Here is a 20,540-nt window from a genome sequence, read left to right on the forward strand (position 1 = left end):
AACCGCCCCTCTACATCAGTCACACATGGGTCTGTTTTGAATCCTGATTTCGGGTTAACCCACCTGAGCACCCCTCTGGTGTGGGAAGTAACCTGAGGTGTGAAACGAGCCCTGCAGCACTCTCTGTGTTAACATTGTGCTATCCATGAGTAAATGAGGTTCTTGCAGTTGGGCAATATCTACAGAGTGCAGTTTAAGATAAGCAATGACATTTCGCACCTTGCAATGACTATTAAGGCCTCTGACATTCCATGTTAAGAATCTGATTAACTGTAGAGTAAATGAAATATGTAACTCATGGTCTTTGCTTTTACTGTGGCTCAAAAAAAGGTTCCCTACAAACACCCCCCCACCCACATTGCATTAACCCCAACTCGACACAAACAATTTGCCCCCCCATAACTCGAACAAGTATGGCATAATGCCATCAGGTGGTGCACACACAGGGGTGGATGTTGCCTCTCCGCCAGCGCACTCTTGGCTACTGCTAAGAGTAACAAGCAGCCAACTCAATACCATCATGGCAGGTTGCATCTCAAACCTTAATGAATCATTCAGTCAGAGGTTGCCCGACCCATAACCACCTCACAATCAATATGTATCACTCTCCTTGTGGACAGTAGTTGCAGTACCGAGGCCCCAGCTTCCTTTAAGTGGAGCGCAACAATTTTCCCTGTTACCAATAAATTAACAGGGTCTCCTCCAAGGACTGTTTCGCTCACGTCCCCAATGAAGTTGTGAATCCACTAAATGAGCAGGCCCAGCATCCATACAACCCTATCAACTGTGCACATGAATGAGGGGGTGCGTAAGCACAATGCACCAACTCATGCTGACAGGCTAAGTGGTGGACAGCTAGGATCGATTCAATGCATCACCCAATTTAATTATGAAGCGTCAACTTGACCTGAGCATCTATGGAAACTTCAACATTCCTCCCCACCCCTCACCCCCACAACATAAATATGTCCTACTGATAGCCCAGCGTACTGTGCAAATCTAATTGTTTTCATCCTTGGGGGCCTCCTCAGCTCCCTGCAACTGTTCCACAGCAGCTGTGCATTGTTGAACTTTGGTGTAGTATGTAAGTGCTTTCTGCAGGAATTCGGGATCCAGAAAAGTATTTAAAATCCCATTCATGGTCACTCGCAGACGCACAGGGTAGAGCATAGCGTAGTCTTGTTCTTGGGCACGTAGTGCACGCTTTAATGGGGCAAACTGTCTCCGTGCCTCCTGAACTTTAGCTGTAAATTCAGGGAACAGCAATATTGCGGAGCGCTCATATTGCAATGTCCCTAAGTCTCTGGCTATCCCTATAATATAGGAATTTGGTGATGATCGGGTGCAGGGGGCATCAGGAGGGAGTCATGGGCCTAACGAGCAATGCACCCGCTCAATTACAAACATTGTAGAAAAAGTGTTGGGGCTAGCCGGGTTTCGGTGAATAGTTCCATATTCCCCGTGGGTGTGAACTCAGGAAGACCAGTAAGTCATAAATTGCTCCTCCTAGACCTAGCTTCACGGTCTTCTGCTTTGTCTTGCAGTTGCACTAGGGCCTTGCCAATCTGCTTTTGCATTGCATCAGTCTCCATGTGTGCCTGCTCAATCTCTGTCACGCACCTCTCTGCCATGTCTACCCTCTTGGTATGTTTGTCAAGGAGTTCAGACATATGGTCCACGCGATAGACTGAGTCTATTTTGCCATCTATGGCACTGAGACTGGATTGTATTGTGGACAGGATTTCCTGGAAATCTGCAGGGGGTCACCTCTCCTACATCTCCCTGTTGTGGGGGATGGGCTATTGCTGGGCTCTCGGGTCCTGGTTTCGCACTGTTCGAATGGGATTTTAGACATGACCTTGTCCACCTTCCCCATCGCTGCAGGTAGCGCCCCAAGGGGAAACACCTATGATACTTACAGTCATGGAATCTCAGGTGCTGGGAGTCGGTCAGGCATGTGTCCCCCTATCAGTTTACCAAGACAGCGTAGGGTGTAGACAGAGATCCAAAGAGGGGACGGAGGGGGGTCCCCCACAGGCCCACCCCAGCCCCGGGGAGCTCACTGAGATCACTTTGTCTCTCCGCCTCCCTGGAGGTAATCATTTATTTGAAGCAGCTTTATTGAGACACCAACCTCTGTGCTTATATTGTTATTTTTTTGTCTCCGACGCTCTGAGTATACACTGGCCACAATACCCCTGTGAAGTAGGCCAGACTGATCACTACTCCCAACTGCGCCGCAGTTCTGCAGGGGCTCCCCCAGAACTCAGGCCCCAGGGATAAGATTCATCAGGTGGAACCAGGCTTTGACCAGCGCTTCTGCTCACTCCTCGCGCCCAGAGGGCTTAGCTTATTTTCCTCAGCCCCCCAGGGGGGCCCAGCTACGCCACTACCACTAATCGCCAAGTCAGTAGACAGTCTTCCAGGGGGCACACAGACCTCTGAGCTCCTCCCTGCACCTCAACGCTGGGCCTCCAGTTTGCTGTCGTCGGGGTACTTCCCAGGGGACTTGCGGTCCTCCTCGCCGCTCACCACCGCACTGAGCAGGACCTTAAGTCTTGGTTGCTGGGCGCAGCCATGCTCAGTTGCAGGCCCACCGGGTCATCTGGACGGAATAGGGAGGGCGATCGAAGCTCCCAGCCTGACCGCATGCTCCTCTGACCAGTAGAGGTCGGCCATACCACCCCAGCTATTGGTGGTCCGGTGCTCCTTTTTCACCACCAATCTTCATGGCAGAATGCTGCCCTTCACCGTAGCTCGCAGATGGGCTCAGGGTGCTTGTCTCCTCTGTGCAGGAGTATCTCTGCTTTCTCACCTCGTAGCCCATCAAATACCCACAAAACAGCACCCCTGTGAATCCCATATAATAACTACAAAAAGAGGAACAATCCGCTAAAGAGACAAACAGGAAAAATCATCCAAGAAGGGTAGGCAATACTCCATCGAGACTGCCACTCAGATCGTGAATACCTGAGAATGTTACTGCACTGCTGTGCCTATGCCAGATCCTTAAATGTCTTTGTCTATTGATCTATCAACATGGTTTTCAACAGCATAATCACCAAGAGCCTGTCTGTGTATATTCACCTTGGTATTGTTGGCCAATATTTAAGCCTGCTCTAGCAACCAGTAGAGATGATATTTGGCCAATTAATGTCAGCTGTAGATGATAGATCCCCAAACAGTGTCATGTATGTGCATGTTTGTTTTGTACTGAGGGGATTACCAGGTAATCGTTTACGCAGCTCTCTGATGAATGTCACATGATTTTTTTTCTGAGTCCCCAGACAGATCATGCAGTTTGTGTTTTCTCCTTTGTACTGCAGGTCGCTAGTGTATTCAACTGTGTAGCTTTGGACCGTGTCATGTATGTGCATGTAACTTGCAGGATCGAGGTAACTATTAGCGGCGATACTACGTGACTCTCGGACATCTTTCAAGTGCTCTACTTTTTTCTCCTGGCCCTCCTGCCCCTTTATCCCCCAGGGGCAGCAATCTGAGGGATAGCCCCAGGTGCCACAAGCTCTAGCTACGCCTCTGTCTCCATTTGTGTCTGCATTCGCTGTTGGGGGGGAAGCACAGTGTTTCCTCAGATCGCCCCCGGGGCCTATGAGTGTGGCCGCTCATCGGGGGCTCATCTGGCAGCTCTGCTACTGCCGCACGTTTTCCGAGGTCCCCGACCGGCGCGCAGCTTCAGTGGCGGGCAGCAAGTTGTGTGTTGGGCGGCTCCGTAGCTTCAGTCAGGTGGCCATGCCCCGAGTTGTGCCACTTTATTGTCTGTGTCGCATAGTAGTAACTTCATCTCCCGCTGGGAGAGATTGAGGAAATGTGTACTTTACTCGCATTGTCATTTTTATGAATTTGTCTGAAATTATTAATATTGTTCTATGATAAAATATGGCATTGAGTTTGCAATGAATATTATTTATTATTCATGGTAGTGGGAGGTGACTGCTGGAAAAAAAGTCTTTGAAACTCTATTCCAAGCAATAAATCAAATAAAAAAAAAACCCAAAAAAACATTATGATACCGAAGCACTTGTCCCTGTGAGCTCTGCTTACTTCAGAATAAAGCAGTCTTTTTCACAAATTGAAGCGTGTCAGGACTCAGGGTGTACCTCTTGCAGAGTTTGAGCTTCCATTGATGCAGTAAATGCAGTGGCACCGGGGCCCAGAGGCCCTGTTTTTTGCTCCATTTTACCTTTCAAACAGTGGTGATGGGAACCATTTCCTTCCTTGTTCCAGGGCCCAGGACACACTGGCTAGGGTGTGTAGCTTCCATTGGTGCAACAGGTGCAGTGGCGCCGGGCACTGAGCCCCGGATTGATGTTTTATTTCAGAGTTTAAACAGTGGTCAGGGGTCCCATTTCCTTCCTTGCTCGTGGGCCCAGGCACCCTCTCCATATCTAAGGTGAATATTTCAGAGGAGCCCTCCAGTTTACTCGGTTTGGCAGAACCTTTGACCTCTGACTCCGACTTTTCTTTTTCTCTCTCACTGACATGTTCTAGTTTAAATCACTTCACTCTGGCTTTTAGAAAGATTCACAGACACATTTGTTCAACTGTTTCGTATTTTATTGAATAGAATTGCCCTTCTCAGCAGCTTCCAGTATTTTTACATAATTTGTGATTTCAAAATATCATGAAAAGAGATCAATTTATTATACACACATTTTTTGCTTTTGCGTGATTACTGCAGATAAGCACTTCTTCCGTATGCCAGGCAGATGAGCGGATATATTTTCTCTTTAAAGGTGGCGGTGTGGGTGTAGAGGTGCTTCTTTGTGTCGTCGTTGTAGAAAGACACCAGCCCCTCCTCGTAGTCCACGAAGATGCCCACTTTGGAAAGCGTGCCAATAAAACGGTGCTGTTTGTCCGTTTCATCGAAAACATCATACACTGACAACCCCTGCGTGAGGACCCAGATGCCCTCTTTGGGGATATACTGCAAGTAGTTGTGTGTGCTCACTGATGCACTGGAGACCCCCAGCCTCCATTGGTCATAACTCGCATACTCTTCCGGGAGCCACACTGACTGGCTCATAGTCACCACCCAGTACCACTTCCCAGAGAGGACCCCCGTGGTCCCCCGGACACAGCGGCTCGTGTCGAGGTTGTTGATTTCCTTCCCGTTACTGCTGATGAGAAAGGCCCTGTCTGCAGCCTTCGGATCCACCGACAGGGGCGCTGCGGAGACAGAGAACATCATGAGGCCACTCACAAAAATTGTCAACACTTCCAAGAATGCGCAGAATTTGCAGGCAGAGAAAATATAGTTAAAAATAAGGGCACTATTTATGAACGCCTTACACTGCTGTTACATCACTTTTTGTGACGCTGCAGTGGCATAAAAAATGTGCCAAGCTGCGCCATATTTACAAAGGGATACCTCTAGACAGATGTGTCAGATTGAAGCCCCTGCGCCACATTATACCTAAGATAGGTATAATGTATCCAGGGTGGGCGTCCGAAACAGGAAAGCCAGGTAGAAGTGACGCAGTGAAATCTATGAGGTTTCACTGCGTCACTACGTCAAATCCTTACCCCTGCTTGAGAAGGTGAAGGATGAGGCAGGGCTTTTCTTATTGCTGGAGTTGCATTTGTAAATCCTTGTTACAGAGCACAGTCTTGTTTTTTCTCAGCGATGTGACACTTTCCATGAATTAGGACCTGAGGGGCTTAATTACAAGCCCCTTGCACCACAGATGAGTCACTTTTAATATCTGAGAAAGTGATGCTCCATTGGGGCAAGGGGCTTGTAATAAAGCCTCTAAAACAAGGGTACTGAAAGTACGTCCCGCGGGCCAGTAGCGGCCCGGCAAGCTTTAGTGGCGACCCGCGGACCTTGAGACATCGCTCCTGTGTTATTTTTTTTAAACTTCAGCAAACACCTCTGCTAGCAGCAGTGCGAGTCAGAGACATTGCTCTGTGGGGGCCTGGTGATTCCAGCCACAGTCAAGAGTGGAGCTGCAGGGGCGCTAAGAGGTGAACAAAGCCTCATTAACAAACAAATGGTCTTTTAAAGACCTGTGAAGTACTGGGGTGCAGCTGTGTGTGTCCCCAGGCTGACACACATGGGGGGGGTGGGGGGGGGAGGAGGGGAGAGGACAGCAGGAACAGAGAGCCCGGTGAGGTGGGAGGGCAGAGCAGGGAGTGAGAGCTTGGTGAGGGAGGTGGGAGGGCAGAGCAGGGAGGGAGAGCCCGGTGAGGTGAGAGGGCAGAGCAGGGAGTGAGAGCCTGGTGAGGTGGGAGGGCAGAGCAGGGAGTCAGAGCCCGGTGAGGTGGGAGGGCAGCAGGGAGTGAGAGCCCGGGTGAGGGAGCGGGGAGGGCAGAGCAGGGAGTGAGAGCCTAGTGAGGTGGGAGGGCAGCAGGGAGTGAGAGCCCGGTGAGGTGGGAGGGCATCAGGGAGTGAGAGCCAGGTGAGGTGGGAGGGCAGGGCAGGGACTGAGAGCCCGGTGAGGTGGGAGGACAGAGCAGGGAGTGAGAGCCCGGTGAGGTGGGAGGGCAGAGCAGGGAGTGAGAGCCCGTTGAGGTGGGAGGACAGAGCAGGGAGTGAGAGCCAGTTGAGGTGGGAGGGCAGAGCAGGGAGTGAGAGCCCGTTGAGGTGGGAGGGCAGGGCAGGGACTGAGAGCCTGGTGAGGTGGGAGGACCGAGCAGGGAGTCAGACCCCGGTGAGGTGGGATGGTGGAGCAGGGAGTGAGAGCCTGTTGAGGTGGGAGGGCAGAGCAGGGAGTGATAGCCCGGTGAGGTCAGAGGTCAGCAGGAAGTGAGAACCCGGTGAGGTGGGAGGGCAGAGCAGGGAGTGAGAGCCCGGTGAGGTGGGAGGGCAGAGCAAGGAGTGAGAGCCCGGTGAGATGGGAGGGCAGCAGGGAGTGAGAACACGGTGAGGTGGGAGGGCAGAGCAGGGAGTGAGAGCCCAGTGAGATGGGAGGGCAGCAGGGAGTGAGAGCCGGATGAGGTGGGAGGGCAGAGCAGGGAGTGAGAGCCCAGTGAGGTGGGAGGGCAGAGCAGGGAGTGTGAGTCAGGTGAGGTGAGAGGGCAGAGCAGGGAGCGAGAGCCCGGGTGAGGGAGGTGGGAGGGCAGAGCAGGGAGGGAAAGCCCGGTGAGGTGAGAGGGCAGAGCAGGGAGTGTGAGCCCGGGTGAGGGAGGTGGGAGGGCAGAGCAGGGAGTGAGAGCCAGGTGAGGTGGGAGGGCAGAGCAGGGAGTGAGACCCCGGTGAGGTGGGAGGGCAGCAGGGAGTGAGATCCCGGGTGAGGGAGGTGGGAGGGCAGAGCAGGGAGTGGGAGCCAGGTGAGGTGGGAGGGCAGAGCAGGGAGTGAGAGCCCGGTGAGGTGGGAGGGCAACAGGGAGTCAGAGCCAGGGTGAGGGAGGTGGGAGGGCAGAGCAGGGAGTGAGAGCCCAGTGAGGTGGGAGGGGCAGCAGGGAGTGAGAGCCAGGTGATGTGGGAGGGCAGGGACTGAGAGCCTGGTGAGGTGGGAGGGCAGCAGGAAGTGAGAGCCCGGGCGAGGGAGGTGGGAGGGCAGAGCAGGGAGTGGAGCCCAGTGAGGTGGGAGGGCAGAGCAGGGAGTGGAGCCCAGTGAGGTGGGAGGGCAGAGCAGGGAGTGGAGCCCGGTGAGGTGGGAGGGCAGAGCAGGGAGTGAGAGCCTGGTGAGGTGGGAGGGCAGAGCAGGGAGTCAGAGCCCGGTGAGGTGGGAGGGCAGCAGGGAGTGAGAGCCCGGGTGAGGGAGGTGGGAGGGCAGAGCAGGGAGTGAGAGCCCAGTGAGGTGGGAGGGCAGCAGGGAGTGAGAGCCCGGTGAGGTGGGAGGGCAGAGCAGGGAGTGAGAGCCCGTTGAGGTGGGAGGACAGAGCGTGGAGTGAGAGCCAGTTGAGGTGGGAGGGCAGAGCAGGGAGTGAGAGCCCGTTGAGGTGGGAGGGCAGAGCATGGAGGAAGAGCCCGGTGAGGTCGGAGGGCAGCAGAAATTGAGAGCCCGGTGAGGTGGGAGGGCAGAGCAGGGAGTGAGAGCCTGGTGAGGTGGGAGGGCAGAGCAGGGAGTCAGAGTCCGGTGAGGTGGGCGGGCAGCAGGGAGTGAGAGCCCGGGTGAGGGAGGTGGGAGGGCAGAGTAGGGAGTGAGAGCCCAGTGAGGTGGGAGGGCAGCAGGGAGTGAGAGCCCGGTGAGGTGGGAGGGCAGGGCAGGGACTGAGAGCCCGGTGAGGTGGGAGGACCGAGCAGGGAGTGAGACCCCGGTGAGGTGGGATGGTGGAGCAGGGAGTGAGAGCCTGTTGAGGTGGGAGGGCAGAGCAGGGAGTGATAGCCCGGTGAGGTCGGAGGTCAGCAGGAAGTGAGAACCCAGTGAGGTGGGAGGGCAGAGCAGGGAGTGAGAGCCCGATGAGGTGGGAGGGCAGAGCAAGGAGTGAGAGCCCGGTGAGATGGGAGGGCAGCAGGGAGTGAGAACCCGGTGAGGTGGGAGGGCAGAGCAGGGAGTGAGAGCCAAGTGAGATGGGAGGGCAGCAGGGAGTGAGAGCCGGATGAGGTGGGTGGGCAGAGCAGGGAGTGAGAGCCCGGTAAGGTGGGAGGGCAGAGCAGGGAGTGAGAGCCTGGTGAGGTGGGAGGGCAGAGCAGGGAGTCAGAGCCCAGTGAGGTGGGAGGGCAGCAGGGAGTGGGAGCCCGGGTGATGGAGGTGGAAGGGCAGAGCAGGGAGTGAGAGCCCAGTGAGGTGGGAGGGCAGCAGGAAGTGAGAGCCAGGTGAGGTGGGAGGGCAGGGCAGGGACTGAGAGCCCGGTGAGGTGGGAGGACAGAGCAGGGAGTGAGAGCCCGGTGAGGTGGGAGGACAGAGCAGGGAGTAAGAGCCTGTTGAGGTGGGAGGGCTGAGCAGGGAGTGAGAGCCCGTTGAGGTGGGAGGACAGAGCAGGGAGTGAGAGCCCATTGAGGTGGGAGGGCAGAGCAGGGAGGAAGAGCCCGGTGAGGTCAGAAGGCAGCAGGAAGTGAGAGCCCGGTGAGGTGGGAGGGCAGAGCAGGGAGTGAGAGCCCGGTCGGGTGGGAGGGCAGAGCAGGGAGTCAGAGCCCGGTGAGGTGAGAGGGCAGCAGGGAGTGAGAGCCCGGGTGAGGAAGGTGGGAGGGGAGAGCAGGGAGTGAGAGCCCAGTGAGGTGGGAGGGCAGCAGGGAGTGAGAGCCCGGTGAGGTGGGAGAGCAGGGCAGGGACTGAGACCCCGGTGAGGTGGGAGGACAGAGGAGGGAGTGAGAGCCCGGTGAGGTGGGAGGGCAGCAGGGAGTGAGAGCCCGGTGAGGTGGGAGGGCAGAGCAGGGAGTGAGAGCCCAGTGAGGTGGGAGGGCAGCAGGGAGTGAGAGCCGGTTGAGGTGGGAGGGCGGAGCAGGGAGTGAGAGCCCGGTAAGGTGGGAGGGCAGAGCAGGGAATGAGAGCCTGGTGAGGTGGGAGGGCAGAGCAGGGCGTCAGAGCCCAGTGGGGTGGGAGGGCAGCAGGGAGTGAGAGCCCCGGTGAGGGAGGTGGAAGGGCAGAGCAGGGAGTGAGACCCCAGTGAGTTGGGAGGGCAGCAGGGAGTGAGAGCCAGGTGAGGTGGGAGGGCAGGGCAGGGACTGAGAGCCTGGTGTGGTGGGAGGGCCGCAGGAAGTGAGAGCCGGGTGAGGTGGGAGGGCAGAGCAGGGAGTGAGAGCCCGGTGAGGTGGGAGGACAGAGCAGGGAGTGAGAGCCAGTTGAGGTGGGAGGGCAGAGCAGGGAGTGAGAGCCTGGTGAGGTGGGAGGGCAGAGCAGGGAGTCAGAGCCCAGTGATGTGGGAGGGCAGCAGGGAGTGAGAGCCCGGGTGAGGGAGGTGGGAGGGCAGAGCAGGGAGTGAGAGCCCAGTGAGGTGGGAGGGCAGCAGGGATTGAGAGCCAGGTGAGGTGGGAGGGCAGGGCAGGGACTGAGAGCCTGGTGAGGTGGGAGGGCAGCAGGAAGTGAGAGCCGGGTGAGGTGGGAGGGCAGAGCAGGGAGTGAGAGCCCAGTGAGGTGGGAGGACAGAGCAGGGAGTGAGAGCCTGTTGAGGTGGGAGGGCAGAGCAGGGAGTGAGAGCCCGTTGAGGTGGGAGGGCAGAGCAGGAAGGGAGAGCCCGGTGAGGTCAGAGGGCAGCTGGAAGTGAGAGCCGGGTGAGGTGGGAGGGCAGGGACTGAGAGCCTGGTGAGGTGGGAGGGCAGCAGGAAGTGAGAGCCCGGGCGAGGGAGGTGGGAGGGCAGAGCAGGGAGTGGAGCCCGGTGAGGTGGGAGGGCAGAGCAGGGAGTGGAGCCCGGTGAGGTGGGAGGGCAGAGCAGGGAGTGGAGCCTGGTGAGGTGGGAGGGCAGAGCAGGGAGTGAGAGCCTGGTGAGGTGGGAGGGCAGAGCAGGGAGTCAGAGCCCGGTGAGGTGGGAGGGCAGCAGGGAGTGAGAGCCCGGGTGAGGGAGGTGGGAGGGCAGAGCAGGGAGTGAGAGCCCAGTGAGGTGGGAGGGCAGCAGGGAGTGAGAGCCCGGTGAGGTGGGAGGGCAGAGCAGGGAGTGAGAGCCCGTTGAGGTGGGAGGACAGAGCGTGGAGTGAGAGCCAGTTGAGGTGGGAGGGCAGAGCAGGGAGTGAGAGCCCGTTGAGGTGGGAGGGCAGAGCATGGAGGAAGAGCCTGTGGTTCTGAAAATTCCGGACCCTGCCATAATGGTGTACCAAGGCCTAAACACTCGTGCAGAAAATATCATCATACCACGACGAATTTGGTATCAATAGACCGGTAATGATCAGGACATTATGCCTGTGTATTTTCGTCACGATCGAGTGATGCTATCACCCTTAAATCACTGTTCTTGTCCTGAGCCCACGGCATCCATCTTGTGTCTTGCCCTTATATAGTCAATTGATTAAAGTCTGAATTTGATCCAAAGGACACGTCCACCTTTCTCTGACTTCTCCATGACCTGAACAGGCTGAATCTGCCTACGTGATGTTGGCCTCACCAAACCAGTCCATGCCCTCTAGTCAATCTATATTAAAGATCTGAGCAACTTGTTGTGTACATTGGCCTGAGCAAGATTAGAAGGCCGAATACAGTAGCCATGCCTGTTTATGACCCACAAGCATCCCTTATCCTACATTTCTATCTTCCACACCTGGCTCTGTTTCTCTGCTCCTGGGCTTTTACAATGGGGAGGTGACTGTTTATATGATGGGGAGGAAACCAGATCTATTGTGAGCTTATCCGGCCTGCACAGAAAAATATGTGAAGTTTGACATATGTTCATGATGGAAGATGGGTTGGTCAGTTTGGGCAAGTAGAATGGAATTCATAATTATAGCCTGCTTTGTTATGGTACCATGGGAGCGACCTACAATGATGTGTTTCACAGCAAGAATGTGAGCCTAGGGGCAAACTTTTTGTATAAAAGGCCTGTCTGAGAAAGCTCAGGCAGGCTCCCTCTTTCAATTGTAAAACTACGGTTGGACGACGAAGCCTCATAATAATAATAATAAAGATGTCTTTTGATTTTACAGATTGGCTGTCAATTCCTTACCTGCTTTATTATGCAAATTACTGGATAGATCCCTGGTGGGGAGAGTGAGTCATTTTACACTTTTCTTCAGTTGGCTGCCCAACTCGGGGCCTTATCATGGAGTGGTTATCTACAGGAGTATTTTGTCAAAGGATGGAGGAACTGCTGGGGAATACAAGACAGAATTCTACCAAAAAGAGGTACTCTGGGCACAGGGTTTTCTGGGGGATTATCTGTCTTTGTGGCCCAGTATGTTTTTCGATTTTTCTGACTTAAAACTCTCCTAAAGATGTCACACCTGACTAAGGAACCCATTCTTTTTTTTGCTGTCAGTATTTTTTTAAACAGACTGTTAGTGCAGTGGGGAATTGACAGTTATAATCTGGACAAATATATGTGTATATGCAAATTGCAATTTGTATAGGCAGTTGAAGAGATATTTTCTCCATCTGTTTTAGTTGAAGAATAAAAATGGGTCGCTCCCAGTCCTTGGTTATTTATTGGTCGCAGAAATGTGACGCAGTCCTTGGTTATTTATTGGTCGCAGAAATGTGACGCAGTCCTTGGTTATTTATTGGTCGCAGAAATGTGACGTTTTGGTTTGGGTACCGGTACATTTGGTTCAGTTGGTAGGCCTTTTGGTTGCTGTGGTTCAGATTATCGTTGGATAATCTTCCTCAGTATTGGTTCCTTGGTTTTATTTGAACACTGCAGTATTCAAAAACCGTGGGTCACGTACATTTGCGTGTATATCGTTGGAGATAGCCCCATGAAGTTTGAAACCCGACTAGTGAGCGCAGATGCCTGGTCGCGGTATTTTGTTTGGTATTAGTATTGACTAGGTTGCAACAAAGGATTCCCGGTTGGAGGATTCGCGTCTGATACCTCCAGTTGGAACTCCAATTTATGAGCTCTCTTTAAAGGTCTGTGAGGCTGTCTCTTTTGCAGCCTTCTGGAAATCTGTTGAAGAATTTAAAAAAAATAGGAACTAAAACGTTTTTGTTGTAAATATGGTTTACAACTAGTTTTGGCAGGTTATTTTTTAAGACAGTCTGTAGGCTGTTCCTTGTTCCTGTCCTAAGTGTTGACCTATGGGTTAAAATGTGTGTTTAAATGTCTATGTTGTTTGTGGGTTTTGTTGTACATTGCGACGGCGCTATGTACAAGAACGGCGCTATGTATGAGAAATGGTTAGAGTGCGCTGCTTTGTGTGTCCTGAGTGTTTGACCCCCCTTCTGTTTTGTGTCTGGAATGAGCTCAATGTATGTATGTGTATGGGTCACGTTCAATAGATGTAAATAAGGCTCCAAGAAGAAAAATGAAAAAACGAAATTGCGTGTTCTTTAGACGCACGGTGTTAGATGTTCGCAGCCAAGTCTTTTCAGCTGTAGTATATCTAATAAGAATGTTCTTTCAGTTCTTTCAGCTAACACCTCTCTAGTTAAACACGGGTGGTGGAATTTTGCAAACAGTCCTTTTTAAATAAATGTGGCGCAATCATCTCACGCATTCCCAGTTAGGCAGCTGCGCCTAGGCTTGTGTGTTAATATGTATCTAATTAATAGGCAAGGGATGTAGTGAGCGTTTTATAAGTAGAACAGTCACAAATAGCAATAATTAGGCTTCATTAGAATTTTTTTTTTTATTAATTATGAAAAATAATTATTAAAAACAAGTGCTACAAAAATCGTTTTTTAATATTTGTGAAGCTTAACACTCATGCTATGACCCCCTAGCATTAAAATGTTTGATTTAAGTTATGTTGTACCACGAAAATGACCAAACACTTCTGTGCGCAATTTCCCTTACCCCAGGCGCAAACAAGCTCATTTCTATAAGGTATAACTTAGTATTTTCAAAAGCATTTCTCGTAAATTGGATAGTAGACATTCTAGTAATACCCATTAACCAATAAAATTTTAGAATATTTATTTCTTAGTATCCAGAATACTAAAGTCGATTTTCAGATAAATAGACTGTTTTAAATGGTTTCAGGGCCCCTTTTTAAAGTGTCTCTTTAGTAAATACATACATTTAGATCTTAATATATATGTTTGCAGGTTGTGCCTTCTTAGGATTCAGCGAGGCAATGTGTCATAGAAATTATTTTAAATATAGTGAAATATTGCAGGTTATGTGGAAATGGTTAAACCTACTGGCCTTGTCAGCTTCAGTTACCAGGAGCAGGGGACTGGCAGAACCTGTATAACTTGTTTCCAGCAGTAGCGGCCGGCCGAGATGTTATCTTGTAAGGCTGTCTTGTTGACATTTGTGACCTTTTAATTAGGGCCTCGCCTGTGGAATGCAGCATGACATGGTTAAGCATGCATCAGCTGCCTCTTTGTATTTAAATCCCTGCCCATGCCACGGTCCTGACCTGAGGTCACTTGAATAGCCTGACTTGCTCTGATAAATTTAATTCCTGATCATGTTCATAATTTAAAAGTGTCTTCTTGTTACAAATTTGACATTAGCTGGGATGGGGTTTTTGTTTTTTTGAACTAAAATGAGCAGAGGATGCAAGGCATATGTACAGCAATGATGATTGCATTTTAGCCAAAGAATAAATAATAGCTCTAGCATGTTCCTCAAAACGCTTGTTGTTTGGTAAATTATGTCACCAACACATTCATTTTCAATTAGATATGTGCTGACACAGCATTGCATCCCGCTAATAATAATAAAAGGAACACCACACGTGGTTTGCATAGCTCCCAGTTGCTTTCAAAATGCTGCACACAAGCGCTTTATATGAGATGTAGTTGATTGTATATGATTTAAATCTGTAACCTTCATTTCATTGCAGGCTGGCTTGTTCTCATTTGCCGCATTCACATTACATCTGCGTTAAAAGCGCACATCTGAGATAATAAACAAATAGGAAAGGTATTCCTCATGCAAAATTGTAGCACCTGCACTTCATGTCTTACAAATTAAGCACTGTGTAAAATGAAGGAACATGATTTAAAAAGGGCAAATGCAAAAGTGATTTCTTTGAGAAGACAAATATCAAACATTCTGCTAAATGATCTGTAGAACTGGTATATGTGTGTCTCCATGCTAGGAACGAATTTTTTTAGTTAAGTTTATTTGACAAAATGAAAAACGAAGTGTTACATTGAGTTTTAGATAGGCAATAAATAGAAGCCCTTCCCCAAAGTTCTGCAACTTAAAGGCCTTAGGCCTGAGTGAGAATGCGCGTTTTTGCAAGGTACATGGAAAATAGGTTACAGGTAAGTAATGAAAAGTTTTTGTATGTCACGTTGTGCCATGTTTTGTAGTCTGATAAAAAGGGTTAAAATTGATGTTGTATTATGAGAAATGTGTGTGTTGTGTATCTTTTCTGCTTCTTCCTACAGATAATTCATGGATTAATTCACAAGACACGTGAGTTGGCTGGTTGAAGAGAAATGTTTTTTTTGCGTAATTTCTTTAAGAAAAAATGTGTGTGTTTATGTTTCATTTGTACATTTGGTCCATTGAAACGCGTTATTTGATACAGCAACATTATAGTTGACTGCAGAGTATCAATTACCTGATGCCCTGCTGTCAAAAGAAGGGCATGTGCCATGGTATTATGCATGACCGTTTATTCATATATGCTGTTTGTTTGTCTGGGCTGTTTTTCCTTGTGCTTGATATACAGCAAGTATATCTTATGGCTTGAGAAAATTGGATGAATATTGTATTAAGATAAATTTCACAGATATGGACCTCATACTGTGAGCAGTAAGGCAGCAGTTTTTCCAGTGTATGCCTAATTTGGCTGTAATTATTTTTTTAAGAAAACTAAAATGATATACTGGATTAAAGTATGCCATCCGCTGTTAGTCACTTAACTGCCCTTTTTCCTTAAGGACAGGCAGCTCTGCATTTATGTATCCTTGATTGGGCCTAGGGATGGAATTATAGATCCGTGACTAAAGGTGGCCTAATTTTGATATCGCATTTTTTATCACATTTTTTGATTCCTGAATAAGCCTATGGATTCATTTTTTTTCGCTGAAGAGACAACCGAACATTAGTTAGAATTATCGTGTAGGGTATAGATTGTCAGCGGTAGAGTTAAAATTCTGTAACATTGGTCTTTTCATGTATCCCCGTGCTCTTGGTGCTGTGTCACATGCCTTAGGCCACCCAAGCAAACTCTTGTCCTTCCTATAGATTTTTCTTTTTGCTTTTTCCCTGACCAATGTTGCATCATGTTTAGTTATTGAAGATTTTAGTTGTGTCCTACTTCCATTTTTTTTTCCCTTCTCCATCTTCCTTTCACCAGTCAGCCCATTTATTATTATGGGTGTATTGTTCATGTTCCACATACATTCCCTTTTGATTGATGAGACTAATTTTCAAGAATTTACTTTAGGCCCACTTCAAATGTCTTTTTCAGACTGACTGTCAGGATAGTGATAGCCTGGTTAAATGACCCAATACAAGTTTTCCATCTCAATAGGAGATATCTCAAGTTTACATTCTTTTTAGTATGGCATATTTTTATGTCTATTTTTAATTTTTCAGTTCCCTTCTGTTTCTGCTGTTTCAATTTTTTAATAAGATGTGTTCTAATCATGCAGATACCAGGACTCTCTAGTTCTTGTCCTCTTGTCTGCACAGTTGATCATTAGCCTTTGTATTACATAGCGCACTTGATGCACATTGTTTTAAAAAGGGACTTTTCTTCATGTCCTTGATAATATGTATTATGCCATTGCTCTATTTGAGATGTTCTAGATAAGGAGTTTAGGAACACCTAGGCTTCATCATTAAGGAGAATATGTATTTACCCCATTAAATAATGTACCCCATTAGACAATGCCACTGTGTGAGGGCATCCATTTTGGTTCCCATGGTGTATTGCCACTCCTTTGCAGTATTCAGGCCACTTGCTTAACTGTTTTTATATCTGACTTGAAGGAAACTAACAATTGTGTTACACTTGCCACATCACTAGGGTCCTGCTGGATTTTCCAGAGTCAAAGGAAGAGTGATTCCCTGCAGACCTGTGATCAACACTAAACCCACTCCCCATCAGTAAACATGGCAGACGACTACAGACTTCTTGGCCCTGCAATTCCTGACAGCAATCAGCAGCGTGAACAGCAATCAGCAGCGTGGGCAGCGGTCATCAGCATGGACAGCGATCATCAGCGTGCCTCCAGTGGTACCTCCTAAGCAAGCCATTTGTTTCATCAGAAGGCGTTGTGAAAAGAAAAGAAAAAAGGAGCTGTTTTGCCTCAGAAGTTCAGTGCAAAGATGCGGAGGATCCCTGCTTTTGATGGCAGGACTGTCATCCACTTTGTGCAATTTGTTCAAACTGTCATGTGCTTGAACCTCTGGCAGCGCGCGGTCCCCTGACCCCCTTGGCCTGAGTTTTTGGCCTTTCCCCACACACACCTATTTTCCCTTTGCTCCAGCAGAAAGGCAGTGCACCTGAGAATCCAAGTTTGGAAAAGGCACTACATTCCGGTGCCCATGAGAAGAGCAGCTTGATCGTCCTCTGACACTAATTGATGAGTGTTGGAGTCTGAAAGGAGTTACTGATCTTGAGAGGTTGATTCTCAGTGGTGCTTGTTTCTGCACAAGATGTTTTGTGCCCTTGATCAATGAAGAGCACATTTCCTGAGGTGTCACAAAGAAGAGACACTGGTGCATTGTTTGAAGACATTGAGACTTTCGAGTGAGCTGTGAGTGTTTGCCCGGAGGGCACTCGTACTAAACAGTATTGTCTTCTCATGAAAAAGCCTGAATTGAAGAGGCCCAACGCGAAGAAGACACTGGAAGCGGATTTGATGGACAATAGAAGCCTGCAATGAGAGGCTTTGGCGGACTCTGGGTATTTTCTGTGAGCTTGCATAGAATTGGAGTTTGGAAACTAATTTTTGCTGCTTTGCTGGCATTTGTTTTAAAGTACTATTCTGTCTAGTAAAAGCAGAATGAAGTCTCTCTGTGGAAGTGTATCCCTTTTTCATCTGAGAGCATTGATCAGGAACGCCACTGTTTCACTTGAACATATAATAGATTACTGAAATGCATAGGAAGCTATATAAAATGTTATTAAATTCTAGGATTTGCTTTTTGTTTAGGATTGTGCAAGTATTTTGCATTTGACTTTTGTTTTTCTTTTTCTCTTGCTTTTTCTGAAATTGTATTATGTTTTTTTTGTTAAATTTTTGATTGGTTACCATTTGCCAGTTGCAGGGTCACGTAGGAGTACCAACGGTTCAGTTTGTGACCTGAGTAGTGGCAGTAGGCCTGCAGGACTTGCAGTGTCCCTATGACCTGCTAATAATCACAGCTGAAGTACTCTATCAAGATCGCGTGAGCGACATTAGAAAATGGAGATTGTATTGAGGAATGACGATGAAAAGCAAGAGATGAAAAACCGAAATTATAGAATGTGGTTCTCTAAGGGTGGTATAACTTTCTCTATTTTTAATACTTTTATGTATTCTATTAGTTATTATATTACGTCTGCATCAATCCTTCTCAACCTACTCTTTCTTTACTGTTTCTTCACATAATTTTCATATTTTACCTGAACATACATTGGTTAGGCCAGAGTTTACTGACAGACCCTTCTGTACAGCTTCTACATCAACACTAGAAGATCACTAATTGTTGGGTGGGTGATCTTATAAGTATAGACCTAGATTCAGACTGACATGGGTTTAGGTTATTGCCTATATAAGGGCAAAAGGGGCGTCTGTGGTTCTGAAAATTCCGGACCCTGCCATAATGGTGTACCAAGGCCTAAACACTCGTGCAGAAAATATCATCATACCACGACGAATTTGGTATCAATAGACCGGTAATGATCAGGACATTATGCCTGTGTATTTTCGTCACGATCGAGTGATGCTATCACCCTTAAATCACTGTTCTTGTCCTGAGCCCACGGCATCCATCTTGTGTCTTGCCCTTATATAGTCAATTGATTAAAGTCTGAATTTGATCCAAAGGACACGTCCACCTTTCTCTGACTTCTCCATGACCTGAACAGGCTGAATCTGCCTACGTGATGTTGGCCTCACCAAACCAGTCCATGCCCTCTAGTCAATCTATATTAAAGATCTGAGCAACTTGTTGTGTACATTGGCCTGAGCAAGATTAGAAGGCCGAATACAGTAGCCATGCCTGTTTATGACCCACAAGCATCCCTTATCCTACATTTCTATCTTCCACACCTGGCTCTGTTTCTCTGCTCCTGGGCTTTTACAATGGGGAGGTGACTGTTTATATGATGGGGAGGAAACCAGATCTATTGTGAGCTTATCCGGCCTGCACAGAAAAATATGTGAAGTTTGACATATGTTCATGATGGAAGATGGGTTGGTCAGTTTGGGCAAGTAGAATGGAATTCATAATTATAGCCTGCTTTGTTATGGTACCATGGGAGCGACCTACAATGATGTGTTTCACAGCAAGAATGTGAGCCTAGGGGCAAACTTTTTGTATAAAAGGCCTGTCTGAGAAAGCTCAGGCAGGCTCCCTCTTTCAATTGTAAAACTACGGTTGGACGACGAAGCCTCATAATAATAATAATAAAGATGTCTTTTGATTTTACAGATTGGCTGTCAATTCCTTACCTGCTTTATTATGCAAATTACTGGATAGATCCCTGGTGGGGAGAGTGAGTCATTTTACACTTTTCTTCAAGCCCGGTGAGGTCGGAGGGCAGCAGAAATTGAGAGCCCGGTGAGGTGGGAGGGCAGAGCAGGGAGTGAGAGCCTGGTGAGGTGGGAGGGCAGAGCAGGGAGTCAGAGTCCGGTGAGGTGGGCGGGCAGCAGGGAGTGAGAGCCCGGGTGAGGGAGGTGGGAGGGCAGAGTAGGGAGTGAGAGCCCAGTGAGGTGGGAGGGCAGCAGGGAGTGAGAGCCCGGTGAGGTGGGAGGGCAGGGCAGGGATTGAGAGCCCGGTGAGGTGGGAGGACCGAGCAGGGAGTGAGACCCCGGTGAGGTGGGATGGTGGAGCAGGGAGTGAAAGCCTGTTGAGGTGGGAGGGCAGAGCAGGGAGTGATAGCCTGGTGAGGTCGGAGGTCAGCAGGAAGTGAGAACCCAGTGAGGTGGGAGGGCAGAGCAGGGAGTGAGAGCCCGATGAGGTGGGAGGGCAGAGCAAGGAGTGAGAGCCCGGTGAGATGGGAGTGCAGCAGGGAGTGAGAACCTGGTGAGGTGGGAGGGCAGAGCAGGGAGTGAGAGCCCAGTGAGATGGGAGGTCAGCAGGGAGTGAGAGCCGGATGAGGTGGGAGGGCAGAGCAGGGAGTGAGAGCCCGGTAAGGTGGGAGGGCAGAGCAGGGAGTGAGAGCCTGGTGAGGTGGGAGGGCAGAGCAGGGAGTCAGAGCCCAGTGAGGTGGGAGGGCAGCAGGGAGTGGGAGCCCGGGTGACGGAGGTGGAAGGGCAGAGCAGGGAGTGAGAGCCCAGTGAGGTGGGAGGGCAGCAGGAAGTGAGAGCCAGGTGAGGTGAGAGGGCAGGGCAGGGACTGAGAGCCCGGTGAGGTGGGAGGACAGAGCAGGGAGTGAGAGCCCGGTGAGGTGGGAGGACAGAGCAGGGAGTAAGAGACTGTTGAGGTGGGAGGGCTGAGCAGGGAGTGAGAGCCCGTTGAGGTGGGAGGACAGAGCAGGGAGTGAGAGCCCATTGAGGTGGGAGGGCAGAGCAGGGAGGAAGAGCCCGGTGAGGTCAGAGGGCAGCAGGAAGTGAGAGCCCGGTGAGGTGGGAGGGCAGAGCAGGGAGTGAGAGCCCGGTCAGGTGGGAGGGCAGAGCAGGGAGTCAGAGCCCGGTGAGGTGAGAGGGCAGCAGGGAGTGAGAGCCCGGGTGAGGAAGGTGGGAGGGGAGAGCAGGGAGTGAGAGCCCAGTGAGGTGGGAGGGCAGCAGGGAGTGAGAGCCCGGTGAGGTGGGAGAGCAGGGCAGGGACTGAGAGCCCGGTGAGGTGGGAGGACAGAGGAGGGAGTGAGAGCCCGGTGAGGTGGGAGGGCAGCAGGGAGTGAGAGCCCGGTGAGGTGGGAGGGCAGAGCAGGGAGTGAGAGCCCAGTGAGGTGGGAGGGCAGCAGGGAGTGAGAGCCCGGTAAGGTGGG

At 50.3% G+C, this 20,540-nt stretch overlaps 1 protein-coding gene and 1 long non-coding RNA gene across 2 annotated transcripts in view; one reads left to right on the forward strand and one right to left on the reverse strand.

Moving 5' to 3' along the window:
• Positions 1–4,609: 4,609 nt before the first annotated feature.
• The window catches only part of LOC147725159 (CD5 antigen-like), a 459,301-nt gene continuing 443,370 nt past the window's right edge, over positions 4,610–20,540 (reverse strand). Inside the window, exon 6 of the mRNA XM_086966547.1 lies at positions 4,610–5,187. Within this exon, the coding sequence (XP_086822673.1) occupies positions 4,691–5,187 (497 nt within the window). The 3' untranslated portion in view covers positions 4,610–4,690. The remainder of the gene's footprint in view (positions 5,188–20,540) is intronic.
• Positions 13,440–19,039, forward strand: LOC147725160 (uncharacterized). Its single transcript, XR_015309958.1, has 2 exons — positions 13,440–14,362; positions 16,428–19,039. It is a non-coding gene; the product is annotated as an uncharacterized LOC147725160 (long non-coding RNA).

The sequence above is a fragment of the Lissotriton vulgaris genome, chromosome 4_1 (genome assembly GCF_964263255.1).
Source record: "Lissotriton vulgaris chromosome 4_1, aLisVul1.2, whole genome shotgun sequence".
Lineage (NCBI taxonomy): Eukaryota > Metazoa > Chordata > Amphibia > Caudata > Salamandridae > Lissotriton > Lissotriton vulgaris.